General features: G+C 41.3%; 3 protein-coding genes and 1 long non-coding RNA gene across 6 annotated transcripts in view; 1 reads left to right on the top strand and 3 right to left on the bottom strand.

Moving 5' to 3' along the window:
* Positions 1-9,935, bottom strand: part of iars1 (isoleucyl-tRNA synthetase 1) — a 32,192-nt gene extending 22,257 nt beyond the window's left edge. The window contains exons 1-11 of one of the 3 annotated variants that reach the window (XM_057030236.1): positions 9,872-9,935; positions 9,258-9,381; positions 8,563-8,719; positions 8,347-8,466; positions 8,101-8,183; positions 7,549-7,666; positions 7,311-7,458; positions 5,108-5,195; positions 4,613-4,673; positions 4,193-4,288; positions 2,766-2,888 (exon numbers count right to left, since the gene is read on the bottom strand). In XM_057030236.1, the coding sequence (XP_056886216.1) occupies positions 2,766-2,888; positions 4,193-4,288; positions 4,613-4,673; positions 5,108-5,195; positions 7,311-7,458; positions 7,549-7,666; positions 8,101-8,183; positions 8,347-8,466; positions 8,563-8,719; positions 9,258-9,376 (1,113 nt within the window). In that variant the 5' untranslated portion in view covers positions 9,377-9,381; positions 9,872-9,935. Of the gene's footprint in view, positions 1-2,765; positions 2,889-4,192; positions 4,289-4,612; positions 4,674-5,107; positions 5,196-7,310; positions 7,459-7,548; positions 7,667-8,100; positions 8,184-8,346; positions 8,720-9,257; positions 9,382-9,831; positions 9,851-9,871 lie in introns of those variants that run through there. The other 2 variants (XM_057030234.1, XM_057030235.1) reach the window with 2 other exon arrangements.
* Positions 434-2,758, bottom strand: LOC130524265 (vimentin-like). The gene has a single exon (XM_057030238.1). The coding sequence runs from the start codon at positions 2,183-2,185 to the stop codon at positions 1,049-1,051; it is 1,137 nt and encodes a 378-aa protein (XP_056886218.1). The 5' UTR covers positions 2,186-2,758; the 3' UTR covers positions 434-1,048.
* A 1,158-nt stretch (positions 9,936-11,093) lies between the features above and the next one.
* rpl29 (ribosomal protein L29) lies at positions 11,094-12,832 on the bottom strand. The gene is made up of 4 exons (XM_057030903.1): positions 12,743-12,832; positions 12,281-12,333; positions 12,040-12,104; positions 11,094-11,254 (listed from the first exon to the last, which is right to left on the bottom strand). Exons 2-4 carry the CDS (start codon positions 12,315-12,317, stop codon positions 11,159-11,161), a joined length of 198 nt encoding a protein of 65 aa, XP_056886883.1. The 5' UTR covers positions 12,318-12,333; positions 12,743-12,832; the 3' UTR covers positions 11,094-11,158.
* Positions 12,833-15,160: 2,328 nt separating this feature from the next.
* LOC130524570 (uncharacterized) lies at positions 15,161-16,054 on the top strand. Its single transcript, XR_008950166.1, has 2 exons — positions 15,161-15,227; positions 15,601-16,054. It is a non-coding gene; the product is annotated as an uncharacterized LOC130524570 (long non-coding RNA).
* Positions 16,055-18,512: the final 2,458 nt, after the last annotated feature.

The raw sequence follows: 18,512 nt of genomic DNA, 5'->3' as shown, positions 1-18,512 counted from the left end.
ATTGAATGTCAATATAATTCAATATGCAATCAGCCCTGTGCCTTACCATGCTGTATCGCACTTTCAACTAATCAAGCTTACGGTGCAATCCACGGGATGCTTATAAATCTGTCATCTTGGAGAGGGGCTGGCAGAGGGTTACTCCTGACCTCTCTGTAGGCAGAAGGCTTTTAAACCTTCTTGGGCAGCAGTATATTTGGTTATGACCTGACCCGAGCTCATTAAAACATGAAAGTGTACCTGTGATGTGGGGAGTCTCTGGAAAACTGCCTGCAACCCAGTGACTTTATGAAGAAATCCATTTTACTACCAGGATAAAAGCTTACTGCTAGATATGCTAATATTGAGCAAACATCTCAGGATCTCTTCATCAGACAACATAATAAGCTTCCCCAAAGTCATTTTAATTGTACAACCAAGCAACACAGCCTGGTAAGATTCTTCAATTTTTATTTAGCATGAGTGAGAGTTGGCCTACATCACTGGAAAAGGTCAACAGGACATGTGGAAAAACCATTAGGGCGTTTATGAAGACCAGTAACCACTGAAATGTGACATCACAACAGGACGGACGTTTTGGTAAAGTGGTTGATGACCAGCAGTTGTACAAAATGGGTATGGAGATGGCAACCCTGTTATTATTCTAACTTTTTAATCATATTATAATATTAAAGTTAAAAATAGGATTTTTTTTTAAATGTAATGACAGGGATCAAGAATGATCTCCAGAGTCACAATCAGTCCGCTGTCCTCACTCTGCTCTCAAGTTCAGGAACAGAGGTTAGTGGTTCAGACAGGAACAGGCGAGTATACAGCAGGAGGATGCTGGCAGTGGTGCTTAACACTGCAGAAAATTAGCATTCTACTGAAAATGCTTCCTTCATCAGTTAATCAAAACAGACCCTCACTTCAACAAACATTCACTGGAGGTGGGTCAGATATGGGTCGATGGGTCGGGTCTATGACTACGAAAATCCATGTTCCACAATGTTCTGCTCATCTTCTCACAGTAATGTTTAAGATGTGCAGCTCTTCTCACTCTTGGTATTTACACATCTTTGGAAATTCCAAGCCTGTGCTCTTCCCCCTCCAGGAGCTTCCTGTATGTGGCGATCTCCACATCCAACCTGAGCTTTATGTGCAGGAGTTCCTGGTAGTCTTGCAGGTACTTTGTCATCTCTAGCTTGGTTTCACAGAGCTCGGCCTCCAACTGAGCGATGACATCTTGGAGGCGCCCAGCCTTATCCATGTGTGACAGCTCCATGTCCTCTAGCTGCTGCTCAAGGGCTGCGTTGTGGGCCCTCAGCCCCTCAATCTGGTTCTGCAGGTCTGCTATTTGGTTGCGGAAGGATGTGATTTCATCTTTCATGGTCTTCATTTTTTCCTCGTGTTTCCCAGCATGCTCCTTGAGGGTGTCAAACTTGCTCTTGTACCACCTCTCAGCTTCCTGGACGTTGCGTTCGGCGGCTGCTTCTACCTCTGCACGCATGTTGCGCAGATAAGCTGCCAGATCGGGTCGATCACTATCAAGCTCTGCAGTAACCTTTGACTCCTCGATCTGCCTCGAGAGGTCGGCAACCTCTTCATCGTGCAGCTTTTTGAGAAACTCGATCTCTGCAACCAGTTGTTCTATGCGCTTCTCAAGCTCTGCCTTCTGCAGCGTGGCATTGTCAACATCCCGGAGAAACTCTCTGAGGATCATTTCAGCCTCTTCTTTCAGGGCCAGCTCTTCGTCCAGTTTTAGTCTCCACACCTCCACCTCTTCTTCCATGTAACCTCTTTCGATATCAGCTGCTCCCTTCTCATCAGTCAGTTTCTCAATCAGCTCTCGTAGCTCCTTAAACTTGAGCTCGTATTCCACTCCGATGCCAGTTGGGCCTCCCTTGTAGCGGTTTTGCAGTGCCGTCAGCTCTGCTTGCAGAGCAGCATTTTTCTGTTCCAGTGCCTGGACCTTTTCGATGTATCCTGCAAACTTTGCATTGAGCTCCTGCATCTCCTCCTTCTCGTCGCCATGTTGCTGGTGCACCTCGGTGTCTAGCTCCACGGCAACGCTGCGGTATCCAGGACGCCCTCGGCTGTCACTGGAGGATCCGCGGCACCGGCAAGGTGAAGGGCTCTGGACCCTTACCCTGCCAGCAGAGCTGCCGACATGCGTGCTCTTCTGAGCGTAAGATGCTGCCCTCATTACGTTGAAAAACAGCAGAACAATTGTGAGGCAAAAAAGAAGTCAGTCCTGTTTCTGAGAGTGAGTCCCCTCCAGATCTCCTCGGAGTTTATGTAGAGCGGTAAAGAATCTCTCGGACAGTCTTAAAACCCGTGCTTGTTTTTGACATCATTCAGAAGTGCATTACGACAGCCTTGTTTAAGGGTTTATTAGCTAACACTGTGCTGTTATAGCTAGGTCAAGCCAACACCCTGGTCCTTGCACAATGATGTGAAATACAGTGTTGATGACTTGTTTTTTTGTGCACGGAGCTGTAAACAATGACAGCAGGCTGACCTTGTGAGTCTTTAAGTGCCTTTCAATTAATTTTACACACTTAAAATCATCTTTCAAAAATATGAAACAGATTGCAGAGATTATCAAACCCAGATTGTGAAGAAAAACTCATTTCAGATGAAACACTCCTTAAATAACTTGGCACTCACAATCCAGGAAATGAATAAATTCCTGAATTATTACAGCCATTTCATCCTGCCTGGCATGCAAAAGCCTAAATGTCTCCTAACCTAATCTACATGTTAATGTCTGATGTGTCACTCACTTTGACATACTGTCCTGCAAAGTCAGTGACCTCTGAAGTGAAGCAGCCCGAGGCATCCACAGGGCAGATAGGAGCCTGGTCCCTCTGGATAATGTTGAACTCAGTGCACACCCTGTAATCATCCTGCACAGAGAATAATACACAGAATAAAAGGTTTACAGTGTGAAACGGCTGTCCATCTTAAACCAAAAGCTACACGGTAGCTAAAGCTGACAACTTTTTCAATCCATTATTTAGATGTTAAAAATTAAAAAGTCAACATTTAGGGTCAAATTAACACTGTTTAGTGAGCATGATAAATCATCTTTATCATTTTTATGACTCCAGATTAAATTCCATGTTGAGCTGGACAATTGCTGCAGCTGTATTACTGGAATGTGACAGCTGTGCATGAAATATCCGAGAACTGTTCGATGCAAGATGAGTTGAACACAAGATCATCTCAGATCTGGTCATAACAACATTAAAATTCAAAGATTTCACACTTCAATCAAATTCTCCCAACAGAAAACGCGTGGGATTTAAATATTTAACTAATCTGACTGAATATGGTCAAGACACCACATAACTGATAATAAAGAAAATGTTTAGAAATTTAAGTTTATAAGACGACGAGGTGGAGACTTTACATCACATCCAACTGTGGCGGAGAGATTGAACGGGTGTCTGCTGTAACTGGCTGGCTACATGGGAATCCATCTACCCTTGACAAGGGCATCTACCCTATTAGCAATGACCCAGTATCTTTGATAGCCCTGTCTAGCCAACAGAGAGCAGAGGCACATTCAGTATTTTAATAATCCAATATTTAATTAAACTGCCTCCCAAAATGGAGCAATATATGCAGTATCTGATAGAAAAAGTATTTGATATTATAATATGCACATTAGTGCTATAAAAACACCATGAAGTAAATATCCTTCGCATTAAAGCCGTAACTAAAATTGTGGATCACATTCACGTCTGTCGAGACGAGTCGGTCAATTTATGTCATGAGTGATCAAGTGGAGCGACAATAACCCAAAGCTTGATAGGAGTCTCAAAGTGCTCCAATCTTTTATTAGCTTTAAAATCTTAAATGGGCGTTTCAAAAACCTCGCCACCCTGACTGATCCTGGTCCAAATAACCTTGCCCACACACCGAGTTGATCCCCGCCCATAACATTCAAAGAATACAAATCAATATGGTTCTGTTAATTTGTTCATAATAGTGGGACGAGTGTATAATGCCTCCAGCCATAGCCGTCGTCAGCATGGAACCCTAATAAAAATGATAAGATATCAACATGGAAGGTGCTGAAGGGTTTTAAATTAAATACTTTTATCTAATGGGGCTGTGGATGTTTTCAATAAACAGTGATGTCCTCATAAACATCTGATTAATAAGATGGCCCAACGTAAGAAAATGTTCTTGACAGCTCACTCACAGCTCCAAAGTAGGGGGCCTGGTGAACAACTCCGGTGCCTTCTTCTTCCTTCACATAGTTATCCGTCACAACCTGGAACGCTCCTTTATCCCCGCACTGAATGAGGACAGAGACGGTCAGATAAAAGTACTTTAAAAGTCACAGTAAAACAAATAAGACACACATTAACGAGAGACGATTGTAATGATCAAGATAATGTGAAATGTATGTGGTTTTCTGTGGTTGTGTTGTAGGCTGTTATGGAGTCGTTTCCTTAATGGAAATGTCTGACATGGGCTCTTTGTTAAATAACTCTTTTGGGACAAATGTTAAATACTGCACGTATGTATGTATGAAGGCATTTGATATGCCCTTTAAGTTCTAATATTGTAATTTAGTGTGAGGACCGAACGGAAATGGACAAGAACATAAGCCACAAACCTTGGAAAAGTACTGGAAAAGAGGTTTGTATTTTTTTCCTTTCAGCATCTTGCCGGGAAATCTAATTATTAAAAAAAGCCTTTGTTAGAAATAATATCTGGAATGAAAGTCAGGTACACAGTAGTTAGGACTTATTTGTCCAAATCCAGTCCTTGAGAGCCAAATCCAGCCAGATGTTCTGTCCTACCAGGTAGACAGCACTTTAATATGGGAGGCCACTCTCCTGGGTGGAAGCAATATGCCTGGTAGGACAGAAAACCGTCCGGATCGTGGACCTCCAGGACCCGGTTTGGACACCCTTGCTTATGTCAATGTCTTTATCAAAGAATGGAGACAAGTGGGATTAAATCCTGTGTCAAAAACCTCATTTCACCTCAGCTTTCACGATGTCGCTTTGCTTCCCAAAGAGGTACAAAACTGGGAATCCTGATTTGTTGTGAAGTTTTGACATATTACCTGAGCCACAGAAAAGGAGGCTTTTACTGGTACACTTACCTGTCTACAACAGTGTACTCGCTCTCTGATTTAAAGAGAGCTCCCAGCCTGGCCTCCATCATGATGTAGGTCTTCTCTGTGGAGTTATCTGGACAGGCGTCACAAACACATCGATATAAATGCCATCAATATTTGGCTATTTTTGGTCTGTGCAGAACATAAACAATGGCTCCATATCCATCTACATATATCTGCCTCTTATTTCATAACACATGAACAAGAACAATAACTGAAACAATAAACAAACTCAAAGTCCTGATAAGATCAACACAGCTCACGAAAACATCTAAGTATTAAAAAAAAAAACACACCTGGTTGTTTGAATGACTACTGCAAAATTACATCAATTTTGAGGAGCTACTTTTTTGCTTTTGATTTTCATTTTTGTTATTTTTAGGACCATTTCCTGTTTCTCCAACCATATTTAATGTGAGATGAACATAGAAGGCTTTTAAAGATCTTTGGCAAAAAACATTACCTTAAAAAATCCCTTTGCTATTTCTTTAATTACTTCTCACACGCTCCTAATAGTAACTAATGTGAAGTTGGTATTGCTATTGGAGCACATAGCAATAATGGATGACACACGTAATGTGAAAAATAATTGCGTTTTTCCCTGCGCTCTGGTCACTGTATGTCATGTAAAATATTCCATGAAGAATGATTTATGTGTATTGACATGAATTTCTAGCAACACATCAAGCATGGCTAAAATCCGAGTATCTAATAGCCGCGGCAAAGGCAGGCTGAGAGACCTCAAGCTATTCTTCATTTTAATACAGTCAGCCATCAAGTCAAGGTCAGGCAGGGACTCCATCGAGCAGCTATACAGATTCAAACCACCCACTGGGTTTGCTCAGAAGCAGCTAGCACAGGATGGCTGGCTGAGTTTTAGGTGGAAAAAAATTAGAGCAAAGATGTTGAGAACTGAAGATAGCAAATAAATAAATAAATAGAGGTCTGAGACTGTGAGATACAGAGAAGGAGGAAGCATCAATAAAAGATGTTTCTTTTCTATCTCGGCGGCGTGACAAATGACTGCACAGCTCTGAAATGCTGCTGCTAACAGCTCTCAGCAGTAACGGTGACAAAAGCAGTGAGGGGAAAAAAGAAAAGAGGAAAATAACAGCCAAGGACCAAAACAGGTAGAAGAGAGGGAGCGGTGTGGATAGAGAGGGAGCGAGGGTAAGAGATGATTAAATAAATAAATAAGCCTATCATTGGTATTCTGAGGCGGTCTTCCATGCAGCACAGGCAGCGCTGTTACCGCGACAGTGCGCCAACAGTGCCCCCTGCTGGAGCGAAGCCGCGCTGCTTAAATGGTGCAAATCTAGGTCAGCCCACCTGATTCTCTCACAGGGAACCAAAGGCTCCAGCAGGGTAAAACAGGGAGAAAATACACACAGCCACCTCGCTGGCACCTCGCTAGCGCAACAAGGACAACACTTTTTTTAGTGACCCAATTTGAGGTTCATCTATTTCTGTGGTCTGAATTTGACAAGTTTCAGGGGGACAAAGCACATAGAGATGCACTTCAATCAGAAATACTTCAATCAGAAAACCGAACCTATTCGTGGACAGTGAGTTTCAAATTACACGTGTTCTTACATCCTGAAGAACCAAACATAAGAAAATAATTATTTCCAAGTTTGGAAAGAAAAAAAAAACACCTACAGCTACAATAAATACAGAAGGCAGATTAAACTTGCTTTTGAGACAAAATCCCGTCTCCTAATGCTGATTCTAGATAGGACAGTGTTCAGAAAATAAAAACAGACCGCATACTAGAAATAACCTGACTAGAAAATATAAAGTTGATCTTTACAACCACAATTAGTATGAAGAAGAATCACAACTGCCTAAAACTGTTTCAGTAAATACTGATTATAAATGTTAATACTAGTGAAGTAACTTTAAGCACTGGTTACCAGTGGAACTATTAAAGGAGAATTGACATTATAGACAACATAAAATCTTGAATTTGTTGTATTAATGTGCTTCAGAATGAGTTTACTTGGGAGAGCCTGGGAATGTTGTCATAGACATGAAAATATCACTTCTGGAAAATGAACAACTCATTTTTATGTGTCCTGTTTTTTTGGAGCCGTGCAGATGTTATATAACGCAAGAGAGTCCAAAACATTATTAGCCGTTATTGTAAATCATTGTAAATTAAAACTATACAATTTGTTATTTTTGTCACCTTTGACCTTGACATACAACATCTCCGGGTTGACACAGAGGGCCAGGTTGCTTGGCAGTGTCCACGGTGTGGTTGTCCAGGCGATCAGAGCCACTTCCTCATTCCCAACCAATGGGAAGTTGACGATGACAGACGGATCCTGAACATCCTGAAGGCCAAAGTGAAATAACACATGCATTGCTACGCAGGTTTGTCCTCATCCATTAGAGATGTGACATGCTTGTGTCTCTTTTCCAACCTTGTAGTTCTGGTGGGACTCAAAATTAGACAATGGGGTGTTGCAGGCTGTGGAGAATGGCATGACCTTGACCCCTCTGTACACCAGCCCTTTGTCGTACAGCTGTTTGAACACCCACCTTTAAATTAAAAAAAAAATTGCTTAAAATTCCAGAAGAGCAGCAGAGAAGCGGTTAAAAAAAAGGTCACAAGTTCTGAATCTGAGAGACTTTAATCCTCACCAAGTTGTGGTGAAAAGAAAAGTTGGGGCAGAAAACTCTCAATTTATCCATCAATCTCTGCTCTGTCCCTCAACTATGTCCACGAGCTGTTGGTACTGCCCGAAACAATAAGACCACCAAAACCAGTGACTAAATAGAGTTTCCTCTAAACGGTGTCAGTGTCAGTTTGAGAGATCATTTGGAGGAATTCAGAACCCTGAGAGTAGCTGCACTACTGACGCCACCTTGGGGGTAGATATCCATCCAACCCTGCGGCGGCATGCTACACTCCTCTGCTGTACAGTAACTTTAAGGATATGAATTGTACTCATAAGAAAGTTTGATTTTCCTACCAGACAGTCTCCATAAACCATGGATAGAGAGTCTTGTAGTCATTCTTAAAGTCGATCCACCTTCCCATCCGCTTCACTGAGGACTAGGAACCAAGACATGCAGCAGTTAAAATTCCTTTTAAAGTGATTGGTCCTTCAAGCAAAAGCAACCTCCATTTACTCACCATTAAAAAATGGTTATAGATATAAATCTATTGCTAAGATCCTTGCAAAGTTGTTATGATAATATTGTTTCTGGATCTTTACCTCCCACTCGTTGGAATATCTCATGACGATGCCTCTGCACTGATTGTTGTACTCAGCAATGCCCATCTTTGCCACATCTTCAGGCCCTTTGATCCCCAATGTCTTATCGATCTCGTACTCCTGCCGATCATTCAGAACATGACAAGAGTCAATTAAAGGAGATTTATGAGCCAGACTTTGAAGATCACCAGTCAGAGAAGGATAACAGATTGTTACCACAGGCAGGCCGTGGCAGTCCCAGCCAAATCGCCGCTCCACATGGAAACCGCTCTGATGGGCGAAGCGAGTGACCACGTCCTTGATGGTGCCGGCTAGGATGTGCCCATAGTGAGGTAAACCCGTCGCAAAAGGCGGACCATCGTAAAAGGTGTACCTTCATTAAAAAGGCCAACAGATATTTTTAAAGGAATTTAATCACATTAATCACTTAAGGCAATAAGCTATACACAGGAATTAATTCATAAGACAATCAATTATTTCTCCCAATAGGAAATAAGTTAAATAACATTGCAATATATAGGCATTCCTAACTATCCTTCTGTACCACCATTTACTCAATACTATACTTTCAAAGGACAGTAATACTGAAACCAGAACTATACTTATAAAAGAAAGTTAAACTGAAACAGGACATGACAGGGAGAGGGATTTGCTAGATCCTGACTGACAGTAAATAACAAGAGCTGGTAAAAGTTACGTTCCTCGAGATGTTTTTCATCATTGACTCGGTCTCAAGCTTTTGAATTGCATAGTTACATATTACCTAAAAGTTTATCTTTAAAGTTAAGTCAAGTATCGTTGCTGATAATAATTAATCATCAGAAGAGAAATGACTACGAAAAAGTTAGACGAAAAGAACCAAAAGGGTGAGTTCCTGAAATTAGTGAGGACTAAGAAGAATCTTTACTCACTTTGGCCTGTTCTTGGACTGCTTGAGACATTCCTGGAAACAGTCCTTTTCCTTCCAGAACTGCATGATCTTCTCCTCCTCAGAGGGGAAGTGAATGGACTCAGACACTGGCTCCACCATGGTGTCTGCAAAAATGTTGACGATAAAAAGAAGAAACTGGTGTGACTGGAAGAATAATCAAACCTGAGCATATAATGAAGAGTAAACTATATTATCATCCGCTTTTTATGACAGGCTTGGATAAAGTACAGAAACTATACCTTTATAACAAGTTAAAATAAAAATTAACAACCAAATGCAAAGGTTCGTATCTCTGTTTTTGACTGCTGCTTACGTTTTACGTCTAAAAGAACCGGCAAAGGGGGAAATTTGCACATGAAGCAGAGCAATGTAGTCACAGCTGCCCATTTAGCAGAATACCTCCTTGTTGTTAGCTAGCATGCTAATATTAAGCTAGCCGGTAAATGATACACTTTACTCAGCTCTAAACAGAAGGAACAACAAAAGTCAGCAAGGGGAAGATTTAAATTGGCTAAATTTACAGCTAAAAAGCACTGAAGGGTGGCAAATCAAACCTTTATGAGGTGAATATTGAGCTTGAATGAGTACACTCACATGTCAACCACCGCCTGCCAAAAGAGCGACAATATGATGCAAGCTGGAGTCAGCGTGAGCGGAAGTGACGTCACTTTCGACGCTCGTCTGTTTAAAATAAAATATCTAGATTACGCTCAACATAGTGTTTTTAGAAGTTGTTTGCTAATCTATTAATACATAGAGGCAAACTTTTAAACACCCTAGGACGACATAAAAGATTACCGGAAGTGTCTTTCCAGTGTTATACTATATTGTTTTAACGATGAAATTTTACATAAGCAGCTAGTAAATAACTGTTATTAAAGATGTATTCATTGATACTCTTCCTGCAGATCACTTTCAGTGTATCTTAAGTACAATGGATTTCCAAATATTGTTGATCTTAGAAGAAAATTCATAATGGTAATTTCCCCTTCCAAAGGCTAACTACAAGTTTCGAGAGACAAGCTTGTGATTAGCTGGGCAGTTGGATGTGACGAGCAAAAGCTGATGTGGAGATCAAACTGTGTAAAATATATCATTTCAGATTTGCAAAATTGCAGTTTATTAATGCACAGTATATATTAACTGTCAATCCATGCTCTCAAATAGTAATTAAGATTAAGATTAAGATTAAGATGGACTTTATTCATCCCCGTGGGGAAATTGAGTTATAGTAGCAGCGTACGCAGAGTAAAGAGACAGAAAAAAAATAAATACAGATAAGATTAGAGTGTTATAAGCATATATACATACAGCATATATTATAAGCATATATATTATACATAATATAATATATACATATTATAAGCATTATAAGCATATATACATAAATATAGAATAAATTAGAAATAAAATTACAGCATAAACATTACACAATTATTGTTGAGTTGGTTTGAGTGAATTATAGAGTTTAATGGCGGACGGCAGGAATGACTTCCTGTACCGTTCCTTAGAGCAGCGAGGCTGCAGGAGTCTGCTGCTGAAGCTGCTTCTCAGTTTGTCCACTGTGTTATGGAGGGGGTGGGAGGGACTGTCCATGATTGTCCGCAGTTTCAACACCATCCTGTCCCTCACCACCTCGTCCAAGTTATCAAGTCTACAGCCAACAACAGACCCTGCCTTTTTGATGAGTTTGTTGAGTCTGTTGGCATCCTTTGCTTTAATGCCTTTAATGCCTAATGACATCTTGTCTAATCAAATGTCCACATAACACACATCAAATGATCAGAAAGGTACAGAAAGAAAACACAAAAATCAGTTTGAGTCAACAAAGCATAGCTTTATTTCTGCAGTGGAAACAAAACAATGTGACAGAAAGGCTTCTTATTTCGCCTGAGCTGCTGCCTTCCGTAGCGCCTTCTGGCCTTTCTTGTTGTGTTTCTTAGCAAAGCGCATGTTCCTCAGGAATTTGGAGTCAACCTGCAATAACAGGAGGAAATAAAGCTGAGTGAGCAAGTGATGTGGCAGTTTTAAGATTAAGGCATGGATTATTGGCAGTAGATATGCAAAACTGTAAAATGGTTATCAACAATATTGGAGTAAAACAATATATGGCACAACCAAGTCCTTCAAAATAAGAAAAACTAAACCATTTTTTTTAAAAACCCTCTACAACCAAAGTCAAACACTCCAGACAATGTTTTATTTATGACCAAAACTCTCAAATCTACTTGATATTAGATTTAAATAAATTAAATTTAAAAAATAAACTAGACAGCAGTGAAGAATATTGAAATATTGTATGTAACTCTTCTGTTCAAGTATCTGCTCCAGTTGAAATCTTTATTTTTATAAAATTTATATATATACTGCCACACTGCCAATATATATATATTTATAGTCAAACTGCAGTGTGTCCTATTGGTGTCTGTAAGTGGAACCTTTGTCAGTGAAACAATCTGATTGAACTGGTGAAAATAAGAAATTCCATTGAATCTACCAATTAAAGTAATTATTTCACAACTGTCTGTGTGAGAATAAGTAATCCTAGTGTTATTGTTAAGACTTACAAAGGGTTCAACTATACTGTCCTAGTGCATTTTCTTCCTTTATCAGATTAAATATTTGTCCTTGTTGCATATATTTTGGGTTATTTAGAGTAAAGCTGATTTAGCATACTAGATTTACAGTGCAAAACACATTATTCTGCAAACTCCGTTTTTAGGTGCAAAAAATGAGCAGTAGAAAAATGCCATTTTACATACCCCCTTCAGTGACTCGTAGCGATTAGACTTGGGCCTCTTGATGCCATTTCTGTGGGCTTTACGAGCTGTTGTAGAAAAGGCAAAAAGATTAAATTCAACCTGCAGACTCCATGTATGGAATGCATGCATTTGTTTTCCTCTCCATTCGTGCAGAACACAAGCTCTAAAACACAAAACTGGTAATAACGAGCTTAACCCAGGAAATCATATTTATCTGCGAGGCTTCACTGTTTATACTTACACTGGTTGTGACTCGTGTGGTTCTTGGACTTGGCCATTTCTGCACTGGATAATCTGCAGGCGAGAAAACAATATTGAGCAGGTTCTATTGACTTGTTTTCAACACCGCTGATGGCTAACACCAACGCGCTTATAGCAGGTGATAAATGACACTATAATTAAAGCTACGCTGAATACAACATACTTTATTCAAACCGTGACAAAGTTTTTAAAGAAGCCATGATCTTAAGTCTTTCTTGTAGCTTTACCAGGGGCAAAGCTAAGGTTTAACATCGGGCAGCGTTAGCATACTCCAAAGCTAATTTTATTGCTTTAAAGTGGGTCAAATAAAAAACATAACGCCGCACAATTGTGCACGATAAATAGGTTGATCTATATAACTTGACAATTGGATGATTACATGTGAAACACCCGCAGATTGTTTAAGATTTGAAAAGAGCATAAAAGCAGGAAATCTAACTACCTGCCACACGAACAGACGACAACCGGAAGAGAAAGAAAGTCGGCCCCGACCGACGAGAAGAGAGAAAAGGTCAACGGGAAAAGACTCGCCTGTGTTCTAACATCGCCCCCTGTCGGTGCGGATGGCAGATGCAGGTATTTGATTGACCGCACGATGTCACCCTCTGTTAATATTTCTGCGTTAATGTTTTGTTTTTCGCTTCACAATGCCTATTGGTGAACAGATAATAGAGGTTTTTGAGGCTGTATCATAGGAAAATAGGGTTAGGCCTGATATATCAGCTGTAAGGTAGCTCAGTGTCAGGGTTTCAGTTCAAGCCCCGGTGTTGGGAAAAAAAGAAGGGTCTTCTGGTTGCAGGGGAAGGTGTCAGGACACCTTCAGAGCACTGCCGAGGCACTCTTGAGCAAAGTAAGGAATCCCCAAATGCTTGAGCCCTGTAATGAGCTGGACTCATACAGGTGTGTGCTTTACCCATACGCAGTTGAGATAGGCCCTAGCACCCTCCCCGTGGCCCCAAAAGGAATACAGCAGAGTATTTTTCTTTTTTTTACTCATTTATAACATGGTGATTCATAAATATTCTCTTCATTCTTCATAATATGGCATTAAAGTCAACTGTTTATGTCAACATTTCCTAGCTTATGTCCTTTTATGGCCGTACTGTTTGATGGAATATGTGATTCACGTGAAAACGTAAATGTCAGTGTGGATCAGTAAAATGTGAATGAAGCCCAGCGGAGATTAACAGAGATTTCCTTCTAATATACTCCAGGATGTTGTTTTTCATTGAACAGAACACCTATTTCAGTCACATTCCTCTGAGGCTACAGCATTACATCCTGCACGGAGATGATGAGGGACAGATTGTAAAGCAGCCAGACTTCACAGAGGGACCCACAGAGACTCCAGCGCTGCTGCTGCTGGCCCTCGCCGATGTTGTGATGAATGCAAACCAACGCCACGCCATCTGACTAAGCTCTCCCTTTCTTCTGCTTCTCTTCTTTCCTCTCATTGTTAGCTGAGGTTGGGTGATTTCCCGCTCAAGCAGAAGAAATCATGCAGCCTATATTTAGCACCCTGTTTGATCACAGGAGCATCTTTGCCCCCTGAACGACTAATTCTGACAGGCTGAATGCTAATTTTTTTAGGCTTTCAAGTAAAGTAAGAATAATTCCGTGGTGCATTTAAATAAAATCTGCACTTGAGACTTTCACTCCATTTGAAATTGAGTCTACTTCATGTATACATGTACAGTAACATGAACAACACCAACATGCAACTATGTTTTCAGAGCACGACACCAGGTGACTTTACCTTTGACCTGAGTGGAGCACTGGACTTTTCTTTTCTTACAGCAACGACTCAGGTCCCCCCAAAAGTACAGTTTGTAATAGTTTTGTGTTTTTATCCGGCGGTTGATGACAGTTAACATCCAATCAGATATTTGAAGACCAATCTAGCTCCAAAAATTGATATTTGCTTCAGATTTGATTTAAAAAAGCTTCTGATTTTCAGCCATCTCTTCATTCTTTCATCCATCTCTGGCGATGATTCATCCTGAAACTGCTCATTTGGAGACCATTTAGAAAGGCGAATTTAGAATTCACTAATTCACCTTTGACCCCAAGACATTTAATCTGTAAATGCTGGCAATCAAGGTTTGACTTTGGAATAAAGAGTTTGAGGTCGGAGGTGAAACTTGGCATAAACATGGGATTGGACCGGAGGATGAGTCCGTCTCAGGGGTCAAAGATTAAAGGTCACAGCCACATAAAGAAAGGTTAAGGGACATTCTTCAGTCAGTTATCTGAGTAATGACGGTCCGCTGAATGAATCCCTGCTGCAGAAACAGTACAGAAGCGCACTGCCATCATTTCACTCTCTTCTCAGGATCCAAATTTAATCCCCCCCAACCCCACCACCCTTTTCACGTCTCCTCTATCACTTAAATTTCCTTTTCATCTGTTGGAGGAAATGTTGTCTTGAGGGCAGAGCCAATCCCACCGGGACCGCCTTCACCGCAGCACATGAAAGAGGCTGCTTATGAGGTCTCTGGATTATGTGGGCTCAGACACATCAAAACAGAAGGGAAGAGCCTTTAAGTGTCACAAACTCTGCACAAATTAATAAAGAAAACTGGGGAAAGGAGGGGAAGAGTGGTGGCGGTAATGAATACATGTGCTTATTGTGTAGCTTTCAATTAATGGGCCTATTTTATTTATTTGTTTATGTTTTAAAGGGATTATATTGATAATTCCAGCCAGCAATGTAATAGAAGGTTGATGGAAACAGCATTCACCGAAACACAACAGGAAATAAAAACAGTGGCGCTAATAGTAACCGAGGCTGGTTTAGAAAAAAAAAAAGGTGTCGTACGTCTCAAAAAATAGCAGAAGCGACAACAGCACACTCCTGAGCAGACTGTGCAACATGGTGAATAATCGTCACTTGCTCAATCCCTGTTGCACAAGAAGGGACGCATAAGGTGAGTGTCAAAATGAGACATTATAAGGCTTTTCCGGTCGTTATTATAAGCGTTAAAGTGACATCGCCCCGGGATTCATGTTTATTTATGATTGCCTGATATTGTCTTTATGGCTACCCAGGGGGGACTTACGTCAGAATGTAGTCAGAAATCAAAGGGGGCAACATTAAAAAGTCAGATTTTTAAAGGAGCAGTATATAAGAAATTTATTTAGTAATCATAAAATGGCCTTGATCTGTCAGCAGACTTTAAAGAAGTTAATGTTCATTTTGAATGCTTAGATCACTGACACCACTAGTCTAGCCAGAATATTCTCATCAGACACGAAGTGTCAGCCCATCAATAATGTTTAGTTTTGTATTTTGGTCTGTAGCTCCGCCCTCCACCGATCCCCACATCGCTAATTCATTAGCGTTTCTGCATCAGGTCACCACTGAGCTGCAGCTACAATTGTTTCGGATCACAAATATCTGACGCTACTAGACCAAAAAGGCCTTGTTATAATTCCCAACAAGGTCACGACAAAGTCTGAAACAAAACAATGACCTGTGTAGGAGAGGCCTTTGAAAGATGGAGACGACTGAAAAAGAAGAATTTTGAAGACCGACTCCAAAGTTGCTCGTTTTCTTTTGGACAGGAAAGATTCAGCTAAGTTTGGCTAACTTAATTCTGATTAATTGAGGCACTGAAATTTAATATATCCTCTACATTCAAATGAAGTTCTTCTTGTTTTTGTTTGGTACACTAAAATGTATGCAGGTGGGTCATCATATTGCCTGGGTAATAAATTGAAAAACCAAAAAGGCAAATTGTCATTGATAACAGTATCGACGCATTATCAGAGTCTTTTTTCCTCCATAATCCTGAGACACTGTGGACATTTCTAACATTAGCACGGCCATTATGACAGTGTGCAATGTAATTGAGTGAGTACATCAGTCACATCTAGATGAAGTAATGAAATCAATGAATGTGTGAAAATCCCATGAAGAGAACAAACATTAATCCCCAGTGGTGCTGGTGCCGCTCTCGAATGCATTTGTTGAACATTTGTTGCCTCTGCACTGTTTTCTCAGCACACCTACCGATACAGTGCAGCTCAAGGTTTGGGTATTTTTATATGCCGTGTTGTTGGGTAGCCTGTTATACAATATGTATCTCAGGGAGGGCCACACTCGCTCTGACCTGTTTTTGTCTCGGCTGGAATAAACTGTCCTTGCCGACTGGCACAAGTAGTTGCTGTCATTATAGAACAAGGAGATGGAGGAGGTTTGAGTGGGCAACGTGGGCTGCCTGGATTTAGTGGTGGGTTGATGCAAAACTGTTTTATCCAGTGAATTTGGCTACAGAGGGAAAACTAGCTTTGAACAGAAGATGCTTCAGCCTTCTGCTTTTAATTCATCCGCTGCCTCTACAGTGTATACATGACAAGTGCCTGCGAGTGTGTGTATGTTAGTACTTTTCAAATGAGCCTCAGTTTCATCTACACTAATAAAGAGGCTTTGGTCGCCCCCCTCCCCCACCACCCTACACACATATTCCGAGCAGTACAGTCATCTACTTCAGATCGGGATCAATAAACCAATTGCCTCTGGAAATTCCAAGGTCCAGCTTCAAAAACAGTTGGAGCATTTTTAGTGGGTGGCCCCAAATCCGCTCACCAGATTGACTTACCTTTGACATCACGCAGGCCATATCTCTTTATTTCATGCGCAATCATTTCTCTTTTGCTTTTTGAGATGGTCATTACTCATTTTCGTCTTGTTTGTTTGAGTGTCAGTTAGCTTTGTGCGTCTCTATTTCTGCCTTGTTGAGGACTTTGATCTTCCCCAGTGACCTTCACGCCAACATCACAGCTCAATGTCTTACCCTCACCCTGACCTAAACCTTATTCTACCCTCAACCTCAAAACCAAGACTTAACCCTCAAACAGCCCTTTAAAAACAGACAAAATGTTCCCACTTTCCAAAAAATGTCCTCACTTTGCAGGTAAAATGTCGGTTCTGGTCCTCACTGTGTAGCCTGTACAAGAACACACACACACACACACACACACAATGATGTGGGAGAGCGGCGCTCGCAGCAGAAGATCCGTTTCCTGTTTCTGTGATGGGGAAGAAAGTAGGTCTCTCATTTTGTTAATCACACATGTGCAGCTCACTGCAAGATGAAGGTGTTGATTAAAAATGCCGCAGAAATGGGAACGCCGCAGCTCCGCCGGAGGATTCTGAGGGTGATTCTCAGGTCAGGTCTTTGTGAAGATGCTCGGCTGTGTTTTCAGCAGAATTTATGCACCACATCCTTGAGGCAGTAAATAAGGAAAGCCTTGGTATGAAGACGGTGTGCGCTTTCATTCATCTCGATTTATTTAGCAATAAATCTGTCAATGAGCAACAAACTCTAAGGACAAACCCACCTGTGTGGCTGAAAGATACGGCGTGATTATGTATTATTATTGCATACTAAATTAGGTTCCATTTCTCCATGAGCTTAAACTGCTAAAGAAGCAGTTGGGAGAGCTGAAAATCGCTTCTGTTTGCTCACAACTCCACAAAATGACTCACAGAGTCAGGAGTTCATCCAAAATGTTGGTAATAATCTCTCATCACACTGTAAATTAAGTTTGATGCTGAGTTGTGCTGCTCCAAACTGTCCAGGTCAGCTCAGTGTGCATCTGTCCTCATTTCCCCTGTCCACAACTAAGCAAACTGCTCCAAAAATGTATTTAAACAAAAGAAACGCTTTGTTTTTTGGGGAGAGACGAGAGTGAAAATCTACCTTATGGAGGGTAGAAACAACGTGGTCTGCTGATTGGTCCGCACAAATCACTCTTCTGAATACCCCATAATTATGGCCATGGGGGAGAAATACACAGAAATGATTCATTATTGTGTAACGGGTTTTTCGTTTGACAAATACCATCTACAACTGATAGATGACCTTTGACACCGCGCTAAGCAGCTCTTTTCTCACGTGCAGGTGGGAAAGCGCGAGACGCGGCGGTTCCCCTCCCGCTGCCGCTGCCTCGCGTGTTCCTCAGCAGAGTCCATGTGACAGCGGATCCTGCAGAGCAGGCGGCCACTGGGAACAGCCATGCATGCAAACAGCGCAGGGGCACGCACGCACAATTACGCATGCATTTGTGCACGGGCTAATGCATCGGTACGAGCACACCTCGCACGCCGCTGGATGTGTCTACTTACGCGCACGCTGCAGGAGCTGCATATTGTATGGACGCGCTCGCGCTCCCCGCCCCCCCACCCCCGGAAAGCCGGAGATGTGCAC

The sequence above is a fragment of the Takifugu flavidus genome, chromosome 4 (genome assembly GCF_003711565.1).
Source record: "Takifugu flavidus isolate HTHZ2018 chromosome 4, ASM371156v2, whole genome shotgun sequence".
NCBI classification, from domain to species: Eukaryota; Metazoa; Chordata; class Actinopteri; order Tetraodontiformes; family Tetraodontidae; genus Takifugu; species Takifugu flavidus.
Note: the sequence above shows the minus strand (reverse complement) of the source record. Positions and strands in the feature narration are given on the sequence as shown.

Coding starts and splice junctions, on each gene's coding strand:
- LOC130524265 (XM_057030238.1), bottom strand. CDS start 2,185: ATGAGGGCAGCATCTTACGCTCAGAAGAGCACGCATGTCGGCAGCTCT.
- rpl29 (XM_057030903.1), bottom strand. CDS start 12,317: ATGGCCAAGTCCAAGAACCACACGAGTCACAACCAGT. Junction 12,105..12,280: donor CCACACGAGTCACAACCAGT/GTAAGTATAAAC, acceptor TTTCTACAACAG/CTCGTAAAGCCCACAGAAAT. Junction 11,255..12,039: donor GCTACGAGTCACTGAAGGGG/GTATGTAAAATG, acceptor CTGTTATTGCAG/GTTGACTCCAAATTCCTGAG.